Consider the following 21,006-nt stretch of genomic DNA (forward strand, 5'->3'; position numbering starts at 1 on the left):
CATTAATCTATGTGCATTATCACTGTAACACTGAAACTAAGGCTCCAGCGGCAGTACAAACACTAACCACTGACACTTTCCAGGCAGCTGAAAAAACTCTTAACAAAAAGCCCTTTTCTGTTAGCACTTACATGAGTTATTCATTGTATGGCATGTCAAGACTTGACGGTAACTGTGTGAAAGTACGAGGGCAGTATGGTTTAGAACTGCCAAACAATACCGCTTTGCTTTAGCTAGATAGAACCTGTCAAACAGTCAGGATTCGCATACCAGCATTTGTCCTTTAATTTGGGTGTTAAGAAAAATAAGTGCAATAAAATGTAAAAGGGCTAGTGTCGTGTTTTCTTATGGCTGATCTTCCTGCTGAGTGTGCCAAAAACATGTACAGCACAATGCATCGGTACTCTTAAGTTTCAGCCAAATGTAACCGATCTGAAGTTCATTCCATCTGTGTTTGATCTGCAGTGCTTGCTTGGGCTTTCCACAAAGACAAACCAAAACAAAGAAAAACAAAGTCAATCCATATCAATATTGTGCTGCCCATTTGGTCCCATTGCTGTCTTCAAACTTGCCAACAACACTTTTTATTTCTGAATGATTTACAGAACACAAGCTAATGTCAATGTTCCAATCAAGAACAGAATGCTTATTTGTCAGTGGAAAATGAACATGTCTACAAGACTATAAGAAAATATTGGAAATCTGAACACTATAACCATGCAAGATTAAATAAAAAGGTGTGTGAGGCAGAAGCAGCATAACAGCTGAGGAAAAAACGTATGAAGCACATGGTTAGTCATTATTTACTAGTATAACACGAAGCAAATAATGTGACTGTGAAATTCAATCTTTGAGGAATGTATCGGTGCACAATTACTGCACATTTGCACTAACAATCATTTTCACTTTACACGTTTTACAATGGACTATTGTATTACACACACCAAGAGAGCCGTAGCTGTAAACACTCGACTGCTCTGTGGAAACTACACACAAATCGGGTAAGAAATCCAAATCTAAAGAGAAGAGGAGAGAGTTATTAGACATAAACCTAAACTTCTTTTTCATTTCTAGTCCTTGTGGACAATGGAACAATACTATAGAGGACCTGTCCTGCAGGGAGAGCTGAGAGTGCTCAAAGTACTGAACCAAAAGGAGGACATAGGTCTCCAGCGCAAACTGAACATGTTGGACAAACAGTACAGCTACACCCGCAAAATGCTTCGACAGAGACGAGACTGGCTGATGGCTGAAGAAAGACGAGTGATGATGGTCAAATCCTGTGAACCAAAAGCCACGCTTAACGTTGCTATGAAAGGAATAAGAGAGCGCAAACTAGAAGAGACACACTTCAGAAGGAGTGTCCACACGTCCGATGCAAAACTGCCTTCGAGCAAATCCCAATATCACAACGAAGGGTCCAAGGTGGCGGAGAAGAGTCGGTCCACCTCAGCTCCAACGCCGCAGTCAGTCAACTCTGCGAGTTCAGGGAGACGCAGACGCAACACCCAGAGCTACCTGTCGCTCATGCAGATGAAAAATATTGCAACCATCGACTCAATATCAGAGAAAGAGCTGGCACGGCAGCAGCAGAAGGCCCGAGAGGACACGGAGAGACTGAAGCAGCTTCAGTGGGAAGCTTTACACACGAGGGTGGCAGCATTTATAGAAAGGCTCCGGGACAAAGACAACGTGGACAGCTTTGAGGAAACCATATAAATGTACTCCAAAGTCTGGAGTTCTCAACTTTAATTTCTATTTACAGCTCAATATCTCAAAAAATCTGTTTAATCTGTTTAATAAAAAAAAAAAAAAAAAGAGATTAAACTAAACAATAGTCCCCATTTTCTTCATGGTTACTAAAGCTCTGTGCACAGGAGTCTCCTGGAGTAATCTGCAGTTCTCCGTCCACTGCGGAGATTTAGGAAGCTGCTCAACTGCAAAAAAAAAAAAAAAAAGTAAATACTACAAGTCACTGTAGAGATGGACTAAATGACTGCTTCAGCTCGGATGTTGTTCCAAATAAGAAGTCACCAAATTGATCGCGTACTTGTAGTCAAACAGCTTAAACACGGGGTTGATCAGCGAAATAATCTTACCTTCACACTCAGAGTGGACTCGAGTGGGAAGACATCTGGTGTGGTCCGTGTAATCCAACGTGCAGAGTACAGCCGTCCGCTCCTTCGGCACAGTGAACATCAGCACCAGTATAGAACACAAAACGTTGCTCTCCATCACTTCAACAGACTTATGTTGCTCCTATAATCAGCAAGAGGACAGCGTCATTTTGATATTCATCTTGAACAGAGGATCGGTCTCATATACAGTCATGTGGAATAGAAAGTACACCCTTTTTATATTACACAGTAGCATTATCTACTGATGAAAAACTAAGGCAAAATGAAGAAGAAGTGTGTGAAAACTTGGGTGCATCTTTATAGTTCCCATAGAAGTTAAAGGTAGCAGCCAGGTTCTGCGAATACAATGCACTCTATTGACTAATCGATTAACTGCACATCAATCCGGGAAGGATTATAAGGCCGTTTCCAAACAATCTGTAGTCCATCATTCTACAGAGAGAAAGATTATTCACAAGTGGAAAACATTCCAGACAGCTGCCATTTTTCCCAGGAGTGAATGTCCCAGCAAGTTCACCCCAAGGTCAGACTGTGTAAAGCTAAGAGGAACTACCAAAAAACAAACAACAAGGGCAATGTTTCAGACTCTACAGGCCTCAGCATGTTAAATGTTGGAATTAAAGACATTATGAATAGAAAAAGACTGAACAAGTATGGCTTGTTTGGAAGGGTGCAGGAGAAAGCCTCTTCTTCTCAAAAAGAACATGGCAGCACAGCTTAGGTTTGCAAAGTTACATCTGAACAAACCACAAGACTTCTGGAACAAATACCTTTGGACAGAAGAGACCAAAGTGGAGATGCTTAGTGAAAACCAAACAGCCAAGCACGGTGGTCGAAGGGTGATGATATGGGCTTGTTTTGCACACACAGGACTAGGACACCTCGTAGTCGTTGAGTCCACCATGAGTTCACCTCTGTTTACAAATGTATTCTAAAGTCAGATGTGAGGCCATAGTCCGACAGCAAAAGCTTGGCTGAAATTTAGATAATGCCACAGGACAATGACCCCAAACACAGCAGCAAATCTGTGGCAGAATGTCTGAAAAAGAAAAGGCTGACCCAAAGTTGCAAAGAAGAGTGGGTCAAAAATTTCTCCACCATGAGACTGAAAATGTCCGACAGGGAGCAATTACCAAATCATTGATGCCAAAGGTGGTTTTACAAGCTGCCGAGTCATGGGGTGAGCTTAGTTTTCCACACACTGCTTCTGCATTTTGGATAAATATATGACACAGTATAATATGCCATGTGTTGCTGTTTATCTGAGGTTGTATTTACCTCATTTTAAGACCCGATAAGGACTTAATGATTTCCTATTATGTCCCTATATATATTTGGATTTTGTTTTTGTTTTCTGTAGCGTGGCTGTAGTTCTAAGTCAATGGAGTCATTTTCAGTACACGGCTACCCTTTGAAACATTTCCTGAAACATTATTTGACAAAAACCAAGTGAAGTCTGGCACCTTAACGAGCTTCAGCTGCTGCTTGCGACCAGCGAACGCATTGAGGTGCTGAGTGAGCACGTCCAGGAAAGCCCTCATGTCTGTCTGCATGTCGTTTTGCTCAGCGAGGCTGTTCAGTGGGATGAAGGGGGGGATGTTGTGGCGACTGACCCTCACTTTTGGCTTCAGGTCAATCTCCAGGTTGTAGGTGTCTAAGTAGACGCCCTCGTAGGCAGTCGCCACAGACACACACACTCCTTTACCTTGACGAGTCTTTACGGTGTCGTAGCCACCTGGTGACATCAACAAATTAAACAGGGCAAGTAAAAAGAAATGCGGAAAACATCTCAAATAATTAAAAAAAAAAAAAAAAAAAACACAAAAGAGGTAATAAAACAGCTGGCTTGCAATACCAATGAGGTGATGAGCGTGCAGAAGATCTTTCAGCTCAGTGTGTCTGGCCATCAGCCGCAGCATTTGTAAACTCTCAGAGTCTTCATCCATTTCCTCCTCTTCTTCATCTGCACACTGTTTGTCTTTCGACTGCCTAATTTTCTGGAGATTCTGTCATGTTCGGGGGGGGGGTAAAGTTCTTACAAAACATTCCTTGCACAAGAACTTGTATATTAATACAACAACTAACTGTATTTTTGCTTAATTCATACAGTCCGATGTTTGTTTCAGGTAGAAATAGCTCAAATTTCATTAAAATAAAAAAACAAGCTTTCACCTAACATTCACCTGCTCATTGTGTCACAAACTCTGGGTTTATATATATATATAAATATGAAAAGTATATGTCCATATGAGACATTTGCTGACTGGTAAATGTACAAACAAGTGTGTGGGTATGGCAACCCAAACTAACTATTTAAAGCCTTACTGACATGCGCATTATTGAAGAGTCACACCTTTTGAAAACACGGCTGCATATTAAACCACAAAACAAAAAGTCACCTCACCTTGTGTGCTTGTATCTCTGCCTTCAGTTGGTCTCTCTGGACTGTCAGGGCTTCAACCTTAGCTTTTAGCTCCTTAACTTGACTCTGCTGAGGCCGACTTCCACGGCTCCTTGCTTGAACTTCCAGCAGACTCAGATGACTAAGCACGCCTGCGGATAAAACCATCCTTATTTACTATAAAACGACTTAAATGAAACAACGGCTGAATGTGAGGACTGATAAACCGCTGCTGTGTTAGCATTACCATCACAACAAACTCAAGTTTTCAGCTAGCTGTCAGTGTCGGTAGCAAGTCATAGATATCTATACGTGTATAGATCTATGGGTAGCGAGTTAGCTTTACGCGTTCCCACATACCTTTCATGGACGCTCCCTCCATAGTTCGCACGTCTTTATTTTGTTTTATATTGTAGTACGTATAGCTGCTCAGCTGAAACCCGCAATACCACTAGTTTTTTGATTTTGGCGGCTGCGGCGCTGGCAACGTCGTTGGCGACACCTCCCCCACGACGTCATAGGCGACGCCTCCCCTACGACGTCAACCCCGGAAGAAAATTCAAAACAGTTGCGATCACATGGAGCACCAGAGCCAGAGATTATCCCAGTAGGTAGTAGGTTAGGTCAACGCTAAGTGTACACTGCCGAAGAGATAAAGACGCGGAAGATAACTTTACAACTAAATGTGACCCTGTAGTGTCAAAACATCATTTTTCACCACTCATGGAAACACTCAGGCAGTTTATGTTAAACTAACGCGGAGCTCTTGAACGTCTCAACAAGCAGCATGATGCCGCTGACAGCAAGTTATATCCGGATAACAGTGCTGCCGCGTAAAGGTGAAACTTTTATGTTGTGTAACCATTTTTTTTTACTTTCTCGTTTCACTTCATTCTCATTCCTGTAATAGTATTGTACTATTTAAATATTTCCCCTCTTATGAACTCAGATTGAGTGAAATTGTGCACCTCTTTTGAGATTTTTCAGTAAGCGGGATTTAGAAGCAGCTGCACACTTGGATCTGCAGAGGGAATGCAACAACTTTTTTCACCACAGTTAACTGACGAAATCATTAGATCAACAGCGAAAGTGACTGTTTGGTCATTTATTGAATATGATTGTAACTGTCAGAGCTCATCAAATAAGTGCTCATTATTCTTCTGATTTCGTTTGTATCTATATCTGTTTGATCCAGCTAACAATAATAATAAAAAAAAATTAAAAAGAAGCAACTTGCGTTATAAGTTACAAAACTTCAGCAAATGCTCACATTTGAATCAGTTTTGCTCAACCCCAAAGCTGGGACTGTATATTCTGAGTGAGAAATAATGTTTTCCACAGTTGGCAGTGTTTGCTGAAGCTTCTGCCAGTGACCTTCAACACCCACAGAGATTTGTTGTTGCTGCTGTTTTATCTCTCTGGCTCAGCAGCAGTAGCTGGGCAACCTCCCCTCACATTGCCAGAACAGTGGTAATTATTTTCGGACCAGTACGGGCAGAGGTTACTTGGTGCAGAGCTTGCCTGACCTCAGTTTGCCTACACCGAGTCCCATTTCTCAAGCAGGTTGTTTTGTCGCGTAACGACGCCGTTACACGGCGAGCAGTTGAGTTGAGGCAGTAGAGTTTAGCTTTTGCTCAGGAAGAAACATGAATTTTTCTGAAAACCAGCTCATGGGAATCAAAGTTCCCTTGGCAAAGTTGTGTATTTGTGATTTAAAAGGAGGTGGATATAAAACTGTAAGGCACTGAGGTTGATTATTGACTTTCATAATCCTCATTTATCCTCATTTCCTCAAGGTTGCTGGACTCTTCTGACTGATGGGTGTAAGGAAAGCTGTCTCCCATTTGTGTGAAAGTGTGACCAACAAGGCAGACAGTCTTCTTCACCTGCAGCTGGGAGACAGTAAAGATGGACCCTTCCAACCAGAAGCTCTTCACAGCTGCAGACTATGTTATATTTGCCGTCTTACTCGCTGCCTCAACAGGCATCGGACTTTACTATGCTTTATCCGGCGGGCGTCAGCGCACCACGCAGGAGTTCTTGATGGCAGACCGGAGCATGGGCTGTGTTCCTGTCTCCCTGTCGCTCATCGCTTCCTTCCAGTCGGCCGTGGCGATCATCGGTGTTCCAGCTGAGATCTACAATCATGGCACTCAGTACTGGTTCATCGGCTGTTCCTACTTTCTTGGACTTATCATTCCAGCTCATGTTTTCATTCCTGTGTTGTACCGACTGCGTCTCACCAGTGCTTACCAGGTATGCAGAGGCCTTCACATTTTTTCAGATTGAAATCGGCTTTCACAACCCACTGCTCTCGTGTCATTTGGTTTTGTAGTATCTGGAACTGCGGTTCAGCAAAGCGGTGCGCATCTGTGGCACGTTGACGTTCATCTTTCAAATGGTGAGTTGATTTGAATGCTTCAGTTACTGGTTCAGTAGCGGTGTTTCGTTTTCCTCATCACCACAGGGGGTTTAAGGTCAGCAGAAGCTTAATTTGTCGCATTTTAAGGCATTCATAAAGAATGCAGTCCTCAGTGAAGACAAATATCAAATATGTGCATTTCCACGCACACACAGAAGGAGAACTGTGCGTAAGCATTCTAAAAAGCTGTGTATATGCATGGTTCTTTTTAAAGGGCAAAAACGTGTAGTTGTACATGCAGGCATAAGCTTGTTTCCACTTTTGTCGTTAGCTGTCAAAGATAGTGGCAGATCTAGGATTTTTCTGGGTAAGGGGCCATCAAGGGGCCACAATATTTATAGAGGGGCCAAGTATTTGTCCAACATGTTCAAGATGTTCAAATCTTCTTCATCTTCTGCAAACTTTATTCACGCTGGACGTTCCTATTTGGCTCATTAGCGCCGCTAGTGTTTCAGCATGGAATTGCATCCACCTATAATCTGATCAAGCTCTTGGACAGATGAGTGATGGGACAGGGGCACTTCAGGGGGCCAATCAGATTTCAGCTAGGGTGAATGCCCCTGTGGCCCCGCCCCTAAAACCGCCCCTGGTCAACGGTATAGTAAAAATTTACATACAGTATTGTATAAGTCTTTTCCTAAGAGTTTTTGGGCTCTGGTGGCCCCCGCTCAACCAGATGAGCTATTTAACACCCCAGTACTGTGCTGAAGTTTGAGTCACCCCTCATTTCGTTATATTTTCTTCCAAGCAGCTCAACTTTCTCTGGATTTTTTTTTTTTTAAAGCGATCTTGAGCAATATTTCTCCAGATTGTCTGAAGGTCCTTTCAAGTTTTTCTTTGACCATTGGCTGGTTTTTTACTCACTTTCAGTCCAGTTCTTGTACACGACTCTTTTTTTTAGCCACTTAACACTGAGCTATGAATTATTTTATAGGTATAAAAAGACACCTAATTCAAGGGCACCTTACACCAGCTTGGCAAAGAACCGATTGTTCATTTTGTCTTGACCTTTGATATGAGCAGACTCTCACAAAGACACATCATTTGTTCTCATGCCTTTTGTTGCACCTATAAAAATACCAAAGATAAGGAAGTATGTAAGAAGAGAGTAAAGGAAGGCAAATTTTAATTGTACAGCACATCTTTGATAATTATCACCAAGTGCTTCACAATAAAATGCTATAACATGAAAACAAAATTGAACCAACAGCGAGAGAGATCCAGAGTCTGGGGCCACAGTTGCAAAGGCTCTCTCTCCTTCCTTTAGTGTCTCAGCCTTGCATGATGCACAGCCAGCAGGCCCCGATCGCATGACCTCAGGGACTTGCTGAGGACTTATGGATGTCAAAGTTGTCTGGTGTACGCTGGCGCTTGACCATACAGAGTTTTAAAAGTCACAACTTTTTAGAACTCCGACACTGATGTGGAGCCAGTGCAGCTGAATTGGCAACAGTGACAACTAAGAGGACTCAGAAGCCTCGCAGCGGTGCTCTGAACAACCTTCAGACTTTCCAAGGAATTTTTGCTTAACACAGATATAACACAGTTTGACTGACATGGAAAAGTATTTTTGCGGCTTATTGTAGAGGCAATAAGCTTTGAAGTTTGGAGCAAAGACCCATGGTTATTTTTTTTTTAAAAATGAAAGAAACGGTGCCTCGCAAAAAAATGTACACACAGTTTATCAGAATTTCTCCAGAAATTCAGAAAATACAATTTCTACTTCCATAAAGAAATGCTGGAAATGCATCTGATATTTCAAAAATGTGGAATCGTTATTTTAACCTTTATGATGGCAGTCGTGTTTTATTTGTCTGCTGTTTTCTTGGCCACAGGTTGTCTATATGGGTGTTTGCGTGTACACGCCTGCCTTTGCACTAAATGCAGGTAAAATGCACCCGTTTTAATTTAACATTTAGTCAAATTTAATTAGCATTTCAGCAAGTTGCTGTATTTGATTTCAGTTACTGGATTTGAGTTGTGGGGAGTTGTGCTGGCCACTGGACTCGTGTGCACATTGTACACAACAATGGTGAGTTACAGTAGAAGTCATTTTTCATTCTTAGTATAAAAAAAAAAAGAGTGTTTCTGGTTACAGGTACGAGGAATCTTAGTCTAAGTGGTCGTCTGATTTGTTCATGTTCCTCACAGGGCGGTTTGAAGGCTGTCATCTGGACGGACGTCTTTCAGACGGTTGTGATGTTTGCGGGGCAGCTGGCCGTCATTGTGGTGGGGGTGCAGAAGACTGGAGGAGTGTCAGAAGTCTGGAGGAAAGTGTGGGAGGGAAACCGCATATCTGGTCTGGAGTAAGTCAAGTGAATACCGTGGAGTCTGTACGTCAAGGCGACACTAGAAGGGACAGAATTGCTGTTAGTCTCATCAGAACCAAACTTTTAACATGCATGTGAACATGTTAATCCGACTGAAATTTTACAAAACTGAAGCTCTCGCATAAATAACGCAGTTGGAGGTTGAATCTTCCCTGCAGTTGTCACGTATCTGGGCTCAAATGGGCCTAGATGCTCAATACATGCTCCAAAGTTCCTTCTTTTTGCTAAAGCATAAGTGTATATCAAAGCAACCAAATTCCCAGTAAAGCAACTCCCATTCACATATAGTTTTTTTTTTTTTTTTGACAGCTTAACACAACAGAAATTGTGACTGAAAATCATGTCATTAAGACCACGTGTCAGCTCACGACCGCATTTCCAGACTGTCGCTCTGCTCTAATAAAATCCTGCCTTTATACCTGTGGTGTCATCTGACAATAATTAACTTTCACGTAATTTAGAGACAGCATTTTTGCCGTGACTTTAGCTACACTTCCATGTATGATGACTTCCCACAGAGGAAGTTAGAAGCGGTAGAATGCGCTGACCTCGATTTTTCACCAGTGGATGTAAACTGGGCCAGTGACAGTGGTCCAGTTAAATGGCCAGGTTGTAGCCCAGCTATAACTCAACTGTGCACGCAACTGTAGTGCGTCCTGCAAGTGCTGACAAAAATTATTTTTCATGTTTTTGCGTCCCACTCGGACTGTAGTGCTTGCTGTGGCTCTTATTGAAGAAGGAAGAAAGAAAATGAAGGAAAACCTGCCTGAATTTGTACATGATTAGTTTTTGTCAACACTCAGTTATGGTTTCCACATTCAGCAGTTACAGGACAACATAATCATTTATTTGAAGTCATGTTTCTGTCCAACCAATGAGCCCTAGTCAAGCATTCCAACAACCAGGCACTAACAAGTTTAGGTGCAGTCTGTTGGTTTCCTTAGCTAGGATATTGTTTTTTGAATTGGCTCTATATGAATGAATTGGATTATTTTGAAATTAATTAATTGGATTATGATTACAATGAATTGAAATCCAATTGGCTTGAATTGGACTATATTATTTAAGTGCCTCAAAATGACAATTGTTGTAATTTGGAGCTATATAATTAAAACTGAATTGAATTGAATTGAATTAACGTATTACATTGCAGCCAGAGGCGAGGATCCGACCTGTGGAGCCACCTTTTGTATTCTTACTGAAATACTGCAGCTTTCATGGTTCAATTTTGCTCCATTAAAACGTTTCAAACGTCTATACGCTGCTTAAACGATTCCACTTGTGGTGCAGCGAATGCTTCTTGCAAGTACTTTTGTTGTCACATTTCATAATGAGTAACCAAGTCCTGCCTTTTCGCTCCTGTGTTTCAGCTTCAACCCAGATCCTACAGAGAGACACACCTTCTGGACTCTTGGGGTCGGTGGAATCTTCCTCATGCTGTCCCTGTATGGAGTGAACCAGGCTCAGGTCCAGAGATACCTGAGCGCGCGCACAGAGAGAGAAGCTGTCAGGTATGCAGCCCGGTAGATTTGCAAATGATCTATAGATGTGATATAATAGGTCAATAATGAGCAAGATATCACAGGAGAGAAATGTTAAAAGATGTGTTAAAGGTAATTTAAAGAAGGTGTTGTGATCTTTTTTGTCCACCAGAGAGCGCTGACAGAATAACAGACTGATGGAAAAGTCAGTCAGTTGACTTTGGTCCAGATTTGAATGTTTCAACAGAGCTTGAGTGGGTAGATGCAGTGGATTAAGCAGGCCAAAATTTTCAGAGTAAAATATTCCCGACAGCTGCCATGAAACTTGCACATTGAAGGGTTCTTCGCTTGACTTTTTATGCGTCACAGTCATCAGGTGTGGTGTGCGAGTGAAGCCTCTCATCACTCTCGCACACTTCAACGTGCCAGATTTTGACTCAGTGGGTTGTTGTGAGAATGTTATCATGCTTCATATTAAAAGGACCACCGAAAAGCTGCTGTCAGAAGTTGTCACTCTTGTCTGTTTGTGTTTATGCTCAGGTCGTGCTACATGGTGTTTCCCTCCCTGCAGCTGGCCCTGGCTCTAAGCTGTGTCATGGGGCTGGTCATGTTCGCACGTTACTGTGGAGAGGACCACTCTGACAAGCTGGGCAGCTCCACCAGGGATGCGGTGAGTTGCACTGTGCCACCCCCCACCTTTTTTCTTTTTTTTCAACTTTCCCGCCTTTTTTTGCCAATCCCAATTAAGGGGTTACCACAGAAAAATGCTCTTGAAATTTGAATGCGGAGTTTAGACAACATCATTTGCAGTCATTTTTCACATTATGTTTGGTTTGCAAATGGTGGTGTCTGTCATCACAGAGAGCTTATGTATTGTGGCTAAATGAGTGTATGCAAAAACTGTTCCATGAAAATTTTATTCTAATTTCTTCTCTGAAGATGGTGATACACTTTGTGATGGACATGCTGCAGGGTCTGCCTGGGCTGCCTGGACTGTTTGTTGCTTGTTTATTCAGCGCTGCCCTCAGGTAGGGACTTTCCACCCCGTCTGTGGAGCTTTTTCAGAGCTGTGGCATAGAAACTCTAATATTTAAAAAGAAGGAAATAAAATGATCTGGTCCTTGCCAACTCTTAAAATGTGGAAAAATACAAGCTCAGAATAACAACACATGACATTTTATACTGTATCACTATTTATTTAACAAATAGTTTCCCAGAATTGCAAAGAATATTCCATCCTCTAGTACAAGAGCCTGGGTGCTTGACTGACATATTATTAGATTTGCAAATCAATGCTTTATGATTTTACTGACATATTACAGAATATCCCATCTTCTTTCTGAAATGAGCTTTTATATAAAGTCTTTCTATAACCCCACAGTTGTTATTACAAAAGGGGAGTACGTGCAATTCATCCACATTTGAAGCTCATTCCAGAATATGTCCTCCCTACATGACTGCCACATGGCAAATGTAAGATGGCATTAGCTAATGACATGTATGTCGGTTTTCTTTTTCCCCGCAGCACCATCTCCTCTGCCTTCAACTCTTTGGCCACTGTGACGATGGAGGACCTCATCAAACCACATTTCCCCTCCATGACAGAGGCGAGAGCAACCCTGCTGTCCAAAGCTTTAGGTTAGCAGTCTGAAGCTCCAAACTCACCAGATGCATGATACAAAGCTCAGATTTATGCTAAAGTGTGAACTTGTGTCTCCACAATTAGCCATGTCCTATGGGCTGCTGTGTCTGGCCATGGCCTATCTCACCCACCTCATGGGTGACTCAGTTTTACAGGTAATGTTGCATGTTGTTTTTGTCAATAATAGTTGACATCTTTCTCTTAATTAGCATTCAGTGTTCATGTTTGAACTCCAGGTGGCTTTAAAGATCTTCGGGATGGTTGGTGGTCCTATTCTCGGCCTGTTTTGTCTCGGGATGTTCTTCCCATGGGCCAACTCCACAGTAAGTTGAAGTTTGTCACTTAGATCTGTTACATGTTGAGTCAGGAGCTCAAAAAAAGTTTTTTTTTTTTTTTTTGTTGTTTCCAGGGTGCAATAGCAGGTCTGGGCACAGGTCTGGTTGTGTCTTTCTGGGTCGGCATCGGGAGCATCATCGCTCGTAGCGCTGCCGCGAGACCTCTGCCTCCCAACTGTCGTGTCGACCTGCTGTCAGACAACACCACTGCTGCCTTCCACACAGCGATCAGCAATGTCACTCAGAGGTGCGAGTCACTCCGGCGGCGCTGGATGGCATATTTTAATGTGCTCGTTTCACAGCATAATCATCTCTTTGTTTCTTTTAGCCGACCCTCTGGGGTGAAGAGGTTTTATTCACTGTCCTACATGTGGTACAGTGCATTCAACTGCTCCATAGTCATTATCGTAGGTCTGATCATCAGCTTTCTCACAGGTAGCAAGGCTCTTACATTTACACATGCCATAACATTACCATAATGTTAAATGATGATGTTAAAATCAACTTTGAAATTTTTTTCTCTGTTGAGGCCCAATGAAGGAAGAGGATGTGACTCCGGGAACAATCTACCCCTTGTTTGGGAAACTGTTCTGTTTCCTTCCTGAACACCTGAAAAAGAAATTGTGCTGTGTCACTCCTCCGGGACAGTCTGTAAGTCAAAAGATGGAGTGTAGCTACAAAATGAGCATTGCTTTTAAAAGTCTCTTACACATTGAAAAAAAACAGAAAGATGAATAAGCTATAGACTGTAAGGAATAGCGAGTCGTATAACGCTGCACTTTAGATTTTACTACTGAACTGTTTCTAATGAAAATAGAATGAGCACAGTATAATAATGATAATATAACATAAACTGAATATAAATCAGTCGACATATTGAAGACGAAACAGTCTTCGGGATGAATTTAAACGTCTGTTACAGTGAATTTCCTGATGTAAGAACGTGACCCTTCCATTGGTCGGCCATCTTTAGAGTCCATTTTCTGCACGAGAATTTCACGCGTGGCCTTTAAGCTACAAAAGACCAACAAAAGTTTGAGAAAAACTACAAGATTCTGCTCGTTTTTTTTTTTTTTACCCTTTGAAACCATTGTATGGCTTTTATCAGTAAAAAAAAAAAAAAAAAGCCCAATGAAATGTGGCAAATGTGACCAGAACTCTGTAGCGTGTGAAAGTCCACCCTTGCTGCAGGTGCTGCTAATCAAATTGACTTTAATAGCTGACCATCAGCAGGTGTGAGCACCTCCACGAAAGCAAAAGTTTCGTCAGTTTGCCGCTCTGGAGCATTCAGGCGGGTGTTAACGCAATGCCAAGGAGGAAAGACATCAGCAATGACCTTTTGGAAAGCAATTGTTGTTGCTGGGAAGGGTTATAAGGCCATTTTCAAAAACTATCTGGAATCCATCATTCTACAGAGAGAAAGACAGTTGCAAGTCTTCCATGGGGTGGAAGTCCCAGTCGTAAATAAGAATGCGTCAAAATTCTTCCACAACGCTGACATCCTACAAGAAATGATCGAGTTTTTCTGCTAAAAGCGGTTCTACAAGCTTCTGAATCCCAGATGTGCTTAGTTTCCACACAGCACTTCTGCATTTTAACTTAGATTTTTATTTAAAATTTTAAATTGATAACACTGTAGGGCTGTAGAGGTGTAATTTTTCTTATAAAGAAAATACTCCCTCTTTTAACTCAGGACATGATAATAAATCATCTGGTCCAGATTTGGTCAGGTTAGAATTCGGTAAATACAACCTCAGATGAACAGCGACACATGGCAGAGATGGGGACTCGAGTCTTAAGTCACATAAACAAAGACTCGAGACTTGACTTCAGACTTGCCTTCAAAAGACTTGAGACTTGACTTGGACTCGAGGTTTGGAACTCTTAAACTATCTTAATTTAATGAAATGATTGTTTCTGATCTTTAGTTGATTCCGATGTATGACAAGGCTTATGGCAGGCTGATGGCAGATGGCAAACAAGCCAACGCCCACTTGCAAAGTGTGTGGTATCAGGATAAATGACGCTGGCTCAACTACGTTCAACTTCATCAGGCACCTAAAAACGCACAAGGATAGGTCAGTCTCTTTGTAATGTGAAAGGGAAACTTAGCGCATATCAACAGGTACCGCTAGCAAACTAATCAAAGTGAACAGTGTTGTAAACTTATATCTTCATTGTTCACTACACGGCGTTGCTGATTTATCTGCAGCAGTCTGTGAACTTTGGGAAGGACTTTGGTTAAGTAGGTTAACAGTTACTAAGCTAACTGCTAAGCCAAGTCTACGTGGATGTAGCTTAACGTTAATCTAAATTGCTGTTTTAAAATAGCCAACCTTTACAATTTCAGTGACACCTGATAAAATTCCAGGTTGACACTGTCAAAAAAAATTAAACTGTACCTGAAAAAAGGTTATGCATGAGATGTTCAGGCTACACAGTCAGTTATTAATATGTCAGTTATTAACATGTATCCTGTGGTGCAGCGCAAGCACACATATTTCCAAATACATTTATATACTTCGAACATGCTTTCATGGAGTTTCTTCACATTGGATTGAAATAGCCCTCTTAAGTGATCATGCTCAGATCAATTTTGATCCTGAAGTGTATAATGATATTACTGTATTGATAATTCAGTGCATGGTTTCACTCCATAACATACAGCAAAGCAGTCTAATCTTGACCAAATGGCATGTGTCTAATGATAGAACGTTAATTTCAGTCATTTGAGACTCAAAGATTTGAGACTTGACTTGAACTCAAACACAAAGACTTGAGACTTGGACGTGGACTTGGAAAAAATGTCGTGAACATGTCTGACACATGGCATTGAGAAATCAGCCATCTGAAAGGGAAAACTTTAAAAACTAAGCTGACTTGACAAGATGATTTCATAGCAGCTTTTTGCTGTAAACATTTTCACCGACAAAGTTAATTTTGAATTAATAATCCCCGCTGTTCCTCCTGCACCGTCGTCAGATCAAACTTTGATATCATTTCATCACCTTGATTTGCAATCAAATAACTTCTACTTTTCAGTTTCCGACTTGTAAAACTTTTAAACCAACATTGGTGAATATCTGTTGTGTCAAATCCTGGGACACATATCTTTCTTTTGATATCTTTCTAACTGTGCTTCCAGCTCTCAACACATGGACGGCCGCCTCAACAGCACAAAGAAGGTAACGGACTCCCCTTCCCACCAAATGAGGGAGCATCGCAGGAAGACTCTGAGACCTTTCTTCCTGAGGCTCAAACTCCTTTTGTAGAGTATGAGACTGCGGTGTGATGTCTGAATTTCGCACATGAGGATGTACGCAATCCTTAAGCAAAACTGTCGGACTTGAACTTTGAATGGAAAAGCACTGCGAGCTGCTGCGGAGAGGCCAGAAATAATATTCAGTCAGCTCCAGATATTTTTTTGTTGATGTTTGTTTTTTCTTAAATCTCCAGATTTCGTGTTCCCATTTATTTAAAAAAAATAAAATAAAAAAATGGTTTGCTGCTGAGTCAAATACTGTTTTGCACATCTGACGCAGTGTTTGTCAGATTCAGCTGCGAGAACACAGATCCACACTCAGCTGTCTTCACGTGGAGAAATGCCACTTTCCTGTTACATGAGAACGAAATGGTGTTCAGCGAGATCAAGAGCCAAAATGTAAAATGTCTTCAGTTTTTTTGTTTATTATTGTTTTCTGTGAACTTGACTATTGATCAGCACTACTGCATCTGTGCGAGTGGCTCTGTAAGGTGCCGTCGCCTTATTTTTGAAAAATGTTCGAGTAAATTATGACTGTGTTGCAGCTGAAAGATGTAAAACCTTTTACTTTAGGTTTTTTTATTGTTAAAAAAGGATTAAAGATTTTGTAGTTAAAACATTGCTCGTGTTTCATCTTGCATTCACTCATGCCTCAAAACATACCGTCACAGATGCAGATTTAACCGGCATCGAATCAGTGGGTAATGGCAGCAGTTTCACACGTGATGACCGTTACCAGCCGGTGCCAAACTCAAACTCGCCAGTCTACATTGCACGTTACTTTACTTTTCTACACTAAAGTTTATCTTGCTGTGGTAAATTACAACTGATTATTGATTAAAATAAAAATAATCACACCAACATTAAAAAAGAGCCGTTTCATACGGCACATTAAGCTATATAATGGGAGAAAAGGAGTCGCCGTGCCACAAGCAGTTGAATTTTACCTTTCTGTTGATGATGATGATGAGAGCTTGATTTAAAGAAAGCAAAAGTATAAAGGAAACGATCGGAGGCTGGATCCTTTAGATGTCTGAAAAGGGCCACGAAGTACAAACTTACTTCAATGTAGAAGTACGTACAACTTGCATATTTACACTGACCATTCATTCTAACAAGGACTAACTTGTGTTTCTTTGTAGTCAAATAGTTTTATTCCCAATGCTCAAACTTATGACTCCTCTGTTGCATCAATGCTTCGATTGGTATTTCCAGGAAAATAAAGGGAAAATAAAACATCTAAAAAAGTTTAAAAAAAACAAAAAACAATGCACCTTTCTGAGCCGGGTCACGTTTGGACATTGCTTTAAGGTGACATGTTTATAAGCCAGCTGTGATGATATGATAACAAAATGAGAAATGCTGTTTTAAAAAGATTTGCTCTTTGAAGGCATATTTTGTTATCAAAATAAGGAATTCTCCTTATTTTTGGTTGTGACCATAAAAGTCACAACCAAAGTTTGGGAAAAAACAGAGTCGTCCCTACTGATATTTGTGATAATATATATATTTTTTTACATAATGCATTAAATCTAATATTTTTCACAAACTCATTCGTAGTATTAAGCATTTGTAGAGAACTATTTTCTCGACGTGCCCTCTCGTCTCAATGTTCAGTATAACCTGCATGACAACAAGGTACATACTGCCATTTGATTGGCTGAAGATCAGCCCCTTTCGTCAATGCTCCCGACGAGAAGATGCGCTGTGTGGCGGAGTTGATGTAAAACGCTGGATTGACGGTAAAATATCCGATTGGCTGTTGCAGACAGGTTTGCCGCCACAATATCGTGACAGTAAATCCTCACATTGTCTCAACATTTTTGCCCATGTTTCTGCTCTGTAAATAGAAAATCCCACCGAAAAAGAAAAGATATCGAAAGTTATTTCACCACCCAGAGAGTAAGCAGTAGCTAATTACCCACACAATGCTAGTCTTCTAGCCTAAGACACTCATTCTATGGAAAAGTGTTATTGAGGTGTTATGGTGTGAATGTAATGTAGGCTAGGAGGGTAGTTTTATTTTACATTGCATTTTTTTCTTTTAAATCAGAAGATGTTTATTTCTCTCTATTTTTTAATTATAAACAAAGTTGGTCCCATAAAGCCTAAATCTTAGCTATTCGTGTAATATTCAAAGGTGTAATGCATCATCATATTTGATCAGAAATATATTGCTAAACCGTCCGCCACTAATCTGTGTATAATTGTCTACTTTTGTGTACCGCCTACAAAGTAAATGGAGATGTTTTTCCTATCGTTTGACAGAATGTTTGTTGTTGTTGTATTTTAAACAAATTCTGCTTGGCCTTTACTGTTGACCAGCAACGGCGAAGATGATTATCCGGCTGGCAATAAATGGACAGCAGTGCTGTTATGCAAACCTGCTCTGGGAGGTTGGCCGCAGGGCTCTCAAGTTTTGAATGCAGGCAAGAGTGACATCTCTCCAAATGCGTTAGACTTGAGAGCCCTGGTTGGCCGTCTAACAATGACCTGTTATGTTTTCATGTGGTATGTGGTTTACCACTGCCAGCTGTGGAGCTAGTTGGCTTTTTTTTAATTAATTTTTTCATGACATGCAAATCCTGTGTTCTTCTTCGAAAAACAGCTCTTCCAGGTGATGGTTATATTGTTGAACACAGCCAAAAGAAAAGGAAAAAAAACTATTTCCAATCATTTCACCACAATTTGAAATGAATAAGCTATGCTAGCTAAAAATGTCAATATTCTTCGTTGGGGAAAAAACTAGTAGACTTTGACCTCATATTGTGTTGAAGACATTTCTTATCCACCTTCCATGTAAAACTTCTTCGGGTTGCCTCGCATGTGACTTGTTTTTTTTTCTTATTTTATTCAATGTAGCCTACTGTTACTGAGGACAAGTAACTAACTTTATTAATTTCCAAAAGGCCTGCTCTGCTCTACCCTGGATGTGAGAACTTTTGATAACCCTCCCTAATAAGCCCCTAAGATGTATCTGACACTGAGTTACTTAGTAACAGCAAAAAGAGAGAGAAATAAAACTATTATTAAACCAATTATTAGATTTTTCACACTGGGCTCCATTTAGATATAAAACTAAAATTGTACATAACCTATTGTGGATTGTGGCCGTGTACACTTATACACTCATAATTAAGCACGGTTATCATGTAGGTCCTGTGCCATGGGTGTTGCATGTTCACACACCCACAAACACTTTCATTAGCCCAGTAGCATGCTTACGGATGTGTTATCCTGTGGTTTCAGGTCATCTATCCACAGTTGTGTTGTATGCGATTGCCGCTACTTGTGCTTGTTTTTGTTTGTTTTTTCTCTGCTTGTCTGCTTTCAGGTGCTCCTGGTGGCACTAAGGCTGGATTCCCCACAAAGGCCGTGGATTGTCGTCTGTTTTGTTTAGCAGCTGGTTTACAGGCTTAGCCTGTAGTAGCTGGTTGTCTGGTTTTTGTTTCTATTTTTGTTCTGTTTTCTCTTCTTTGCTCTTCTTCTTTCCTTGTCCCCCGGTCCGGTTCGGCTTTATTACATGTTATATATTGTAAACAAAAATAAATAAATGGACAGGACAAGGGAAAAAAAAAAGTTAACAGCATGCATGCACCAGTTTTGAAAGTCAAATTAACTCCACACAAGGGCCTTTTCACTTTGCATGTCCCTTCTCTACTTCCCCTGAAAGCTGACTTTATGAGTGAGCTGTTGTCATTTTGCTGTCAGTCTGTATGTATGTTAACAAGCAGCTGTGATGGTTCACTGATGGGCATTAAGGAAATAAGGTAGGCTGATATTTCGCTATGTATTATTCCATTATAAATCTAGATAAAATAACTTTCTCTGAAGACGTGTTTGGTGTTTTGTAGATGAAAATGTCACTAAGCATTCAAGTTAAACAAAGAATAGAAAGGAACTGGTTTTGTAGAGCTTTTTTGCTTCGAGTAAAAGGACACAGCCTTTTACTCACAGTACACCCTCTGCTGAGACAGGCCCAACTCAGGCTGATCAGACCTGGGTGTGTGTCCCTAGCATCTGGGGGCCCAGCTGGGGGCTTTCCTGCTCATCCACAGCCACTGGATGCAGTGCTTAGCAGTCCCTGAAATCTCCTTGATGGTGTGGCTTAGGGATTGGCCACGCATCTCCAACTTTTTAAGGAGTGTAACAGTGGATGTAGCGATGAAACCCTGGCAGCCAACCTCCACTGGGCAAACTGTTCTCCAACGACCTGTTGTTAATGCTGGGACAATGACTCCTACGGTTGTGTTTCGAGACTCTAAGAGAGTCAACTCCAGTCTAGTCTTGGACCCTTTAAAGTCCTCTACAAAACTTGATAGAGGCAGATCGAGAATGCCATGTCCATATAAGCCAGTGCTGCTCAGACATCTTGGTACTCCTAACCATTTCTTTGCATAGGAGCCAGTTATTCTTTCCATCTTCTCAAATGCTTTGATTGGAATGGTGAGAACTGTCAGTGGCCACAACAGTCAGGGCAGCAAGCCAAACTGGGGGCACCAGAGCTTTAGTTTTCCATGGAGCATGGAGTGATTCATTTTCTCAAGGTCCCTACCAGAATCCTGCTTGAGTTGATTGATCTGTTCGCAGTCTTTAAGATTCTCTCAAGGCTTTTGATGGATTTCTCAGATATAGTTGGTATTGGTTCATTGTTAATTTAGAACCTTTGGTTGGAGAGTTTAGTAAGAAGCTCCCTCCAATGGTCAGCTCAGGTTTTTATTACTCTTAATATGAGGTTTGAGGCTTGGTAATCTAAACAGACTGTCAAACCTTTATAGGAAATGTTTTACCCTTTTTCTCATGCCCTAGTAAAGACAATGAATCGAAAATTAACACTAAGAAAATTAAACAGTGTTCATTTGCCTTCAGTAACTTTTTTTGTTGCTGTTAATCTTCAAAAAAGCTGCAAGAAATAAGACCTATGTAAATGTGCAACTTTAACTGTTTAACCTCTTCAAAGACATGAAATCCTACAAAGATTATGAGAACTTATAA

At 41.0% G+C, this 21,006-nt stretch overlaps 2 protein-coding genes across 2 annotated transcripts; one reads left to right on the forward strand and one right to left on the reverse strand.

Moving 5' to 3' along the window:
* Positions 1-1,784: 1,784 nt before the first annotated feature.
* Positions 1,785-5,009, reverse strand: cenpo (centromere protein O). Its single transcript, XM_072365907.1, has 6 exons — positions 4,900-5,009; positions 4,543-4,691; positions 3,994-4,144; positions 3,602-3,873; positions 2,100-2,259; positions 1,785-1,937 (listed from the first exon to the last, which is right to left on the reverse strand). The coding sequence occupies exons 1-6, from the start codon at positions 4,919-4,921 to the stop codon at positions 1,828-1,830; spliced, it is 864 nt and encodes a 287-aa protein (XP_072222008.1). The 5' UTR covers positions 4,922-5,009; the 3' UTR covers positions 1,785-1,827.
* Positions 5,010-6,338: 1,329 nt separating this feature from the next.
* slc5a6b (solute carrier family 5 member 6) lies at positions 6,339-16,588 on the forward strand. Its single transcript, XM_072365211.1, has 15 exons — positions 6,339-6,795; positions 6,875-6,940; positions 8,797-8,848; positions 8,926-8,993; positions 9,113-9,267; positions 10,662-10,802; positions 11,313-11,442; positions 11,712-11,800; positions 12,298-12,410; positions 12,499-12,569; positions 12,651-12,737; positions 12,824-12,996; positions 13,078-13,184; positions 13,279-13,400; positions 15,895-16,588. Exons 1-15 carry the CDS (start codon positions 6,448-6,450, stop codon positions 16,039-16,041), a joined length of 1,869 nt encoding a protein of 622 aa, XP_072221312.1. The 5' UTR covers positions 6,339-6,447; the 3' UTR covers positions 16,042-16,588.
* Positions 16,589-21,006: the final 4,418 nt, after the last annotated feature.

This window comes from Leuresthes tenuis, unplaced genomic scaffold (assembly GCF_036924035.1).
Source record: "Leuresthes tenuis unplaced genomic scaffold, fLeuTen1.0.hap1 SCAF_15, whole genome shotgun sequence".
NCBI classification, from domain to species: Eukaryota; Metazoa; Chordata; class Actinopteri; order Atheriniformes; family Atherinopsidae; genus Leuresthes; species Leuresthes tenuis.